Source organism: Chelonoidis abingdonii, chromosome 1 (assembly GCF_003597395.2).
Source record: "Chelonoidis abingdonii isolate Lonesome George chromosome 1, CheloAbing_2.0, whole genome shotgun sequence".
Taxonomy (NCBI): Eukaryota; Metazoa; Chordata; order Testudines; family Testudinidae; genus Chelonoidis; species Chelonoidis abingdonii.
Genome location: NC_133769.1, coordinates 507417 through 509652, shown reverse-complemented (window position 1 = coordinate 509652; position 2236 = coordinate 507417). Strand labels below are relative to the sequence as shown.

The 2236-nt window shown below is 66.2% G+C and overlaps 1 protein-coding gene across 1 annotated transcript in view; it reads left to right on the top strand.

Annotated features, from left to right (window-relative positions):
- Positions 1–2236, top strand: part of KCP (kielin cysteine rich BMP regulator) — a 63763-nt gene that overhangs the window by 52305 nt on the left and 9222 nt on the right. Inside the window, 4 exon segments of the mRNA XM_075063427.1 lie at positions 4–100; positions 1138–1220; positions 1423–1543; positions 1926–2008. Coding sequence (XP_074919528.1) covers positions 4–100; positions 1138–1220; positions 1423–1543; positions 1926–2008 — 384 coding nt within the window.

The following is a 2236-nucleotide window of genomic DNA, read 5'->3' as shown; positions in this document are numbered from 1 at the left end:
CTGTGCATCCATGGCATCGCCACCTGCGCCCAGATCCGCTGCCTTGGTTCCTGCCTCCGCCCCATCCAGGTGCCCGGGGAATGCTGCCCACTGTGTGCAGGTGCGAGGGCGGGCGCGGCTCTGTCAGGCCCACCCGGGGGCAGGGAGGGGAGGGGGCACAGGGGGCTCAGAGGTGGACAGCTGCTGCAGAAGAAGGCACGGGGGCTGGAGCCGTGGACTCATAGAGTCAAAGGCTGGACGGGACTGTCTGACCCAGACAGGCCCCAGGGGTCAGAGCTCTGATGGGCGTGTCTGGCTGTGCACACGTTAGTGCCCCAGGGACATCCTCCCGCCTGGTGGCCCTGTGCGTGTGCCCAAGGATCACAGCATGTGGAGTCGCTCATCGACTGTGAGCCCTGGATCCTGCCCAGCGTCTCCGCTCTGCGGTGTGTGGCCTGCTCCCCTCGGTCCTGCATGGGGGACTTCGCGTTTGGCTGCATTGGCCCGTTTTGTTTGAACGGGCCCAGCGTGCCAGGCGAGGCAGATGGCACCATGGGACGGCCCCTCCTCAGCAATATTAACTCCCTGCCCCCAGGCTTTGCATCGGCCACAGGCATTATCAACAGTGATTCTACATTTACTGTTTCTTTGACTAGTGGCTGATCAGGGAGCCCGGACTCCTGGGTTCTGTCCCCGGCTCTGGGAGGGGAGTGGGGTTTAGTGGTTAGTGGGGCAGGGTTGGGAGCCAGGACTCCTGGATTCTGTCCCCAGCTCTGGGAGGGGAATGGGGTTTAGTGGGGCAGGGGTGGGAGCCAGGACTCCTGGGTTCTGCCCCCAGCTCTGGGAGAGGAGTGGGATTTAGTGGGGCAGCATTGGGAGCCAGGACCCCTGGGTTCTGCCCCCGGCTCTGGGAGAGGAGTGGGATTTAGTGGGGCAGGTTTGGGAGCCAGGACTCCTGGGTTCTGTCCCCAGCTCTGGGAGGGGAGTGGGGTCTAGTGCGTGGGAGCGTGGGTTGGGAATCAGGACTCCTGGGTTCTGTCCCCAGCTCTGGGAGGGGAGTGGGGTTTAGTGGGGCAGGATTGGGAGCCAGGACTCCTGGGTTCTGCCCCCGGCTCTGGGAGAGGAATGGGGACTCCCCTGAGTGGGTTTTCTCCCCAGACTGCATGTTCGAGGGCCGGCCACACACCCCTGGGGAGAGCTTCCAGCCATCGCTGGACCCCTGCGAGATCTGCACCTGTGAGGTAAGGCAACAGGGAGCAAACACTGTTCCCCCAGGCCTCCCGCACTGTACACTCGCCCTGGGGGTGCTGCAGCTTTAGGGGTCTGCTCTCCCGTCGGGAGTCTTCTGGGAGACTCATTAGGGAGGGGGTCATTCCAACGAGGCTGGCAGGGTCTGTGCTGTGAGGGGGCGGTAACCAGCCTGGCCTCTGCCTTTCGTTCCAGCTGCTGGCGGCCGCGGGGCCGCACTTGCGCTGCTACCGCAGACAGTGCCCCAGCCTGGTGGGCTGCCCCAGGAGCCAGATCCAGCCGCCTGGGCCGCACCACTGCTGCCCCACCTGTGCCCGTGAGTACCCTGTGGGCACGTGCCAGGGCATGGCACAGGGCAGGCATTGCGCTGGAACGCCCCGTGCCTACCCCAGAGTGCCCCCTGCTGGGCAAGGCCAGGCTGGAGTCTCGAGGAACTCCCCCCACAGCCAATGCCCCCACATCACTCCCCCCAGCACCCTGTGCTGGGCCAGACCGGGGCTGGAGTTGCCACGAGCTCCCCCCATGGCCAGTGCCCCTCCCCCCAGTGCCCCCTGCTGGGTGAGACTGGGGCTGGGCTGTTTCCTGTCACACGGGTGTCTGGCCCTGGCTCCCTCTGGCAGGGCAGGGCAGGGTGGGGCTGGCTCTTGTGCCCCAGCCCCTCGCCCGGTCCCTCACCCCGCTGCCTTTGTGCCTTGCAGAGGCCTTGAGTAACTGCACGGCCGAGCTGGCCGGGAACGAGCTCCAGGTGGCCGATGACCCCTGTTACACCTGCCAGTGCAAGGTACGTGGCCCAGGATTGCCCTGTCCCTCTGCTGGGCAGCGGCTGCCTAGTGCTTCACTAGGGCATTGGGACCAGCACTGACTGCTGGGGGAGAGCGCCCCCTGCTGAGCCCCCTGCCCTGCTCCCTGCAGCCCAGCGCCCCCTAGTGCTTCACTAGGGCATTGGGACCAGCACTGACTGCCAGGGGAGAGCGCCCCCTGCTGAGCCCCCTGCCCTGCCCCCTGCAGC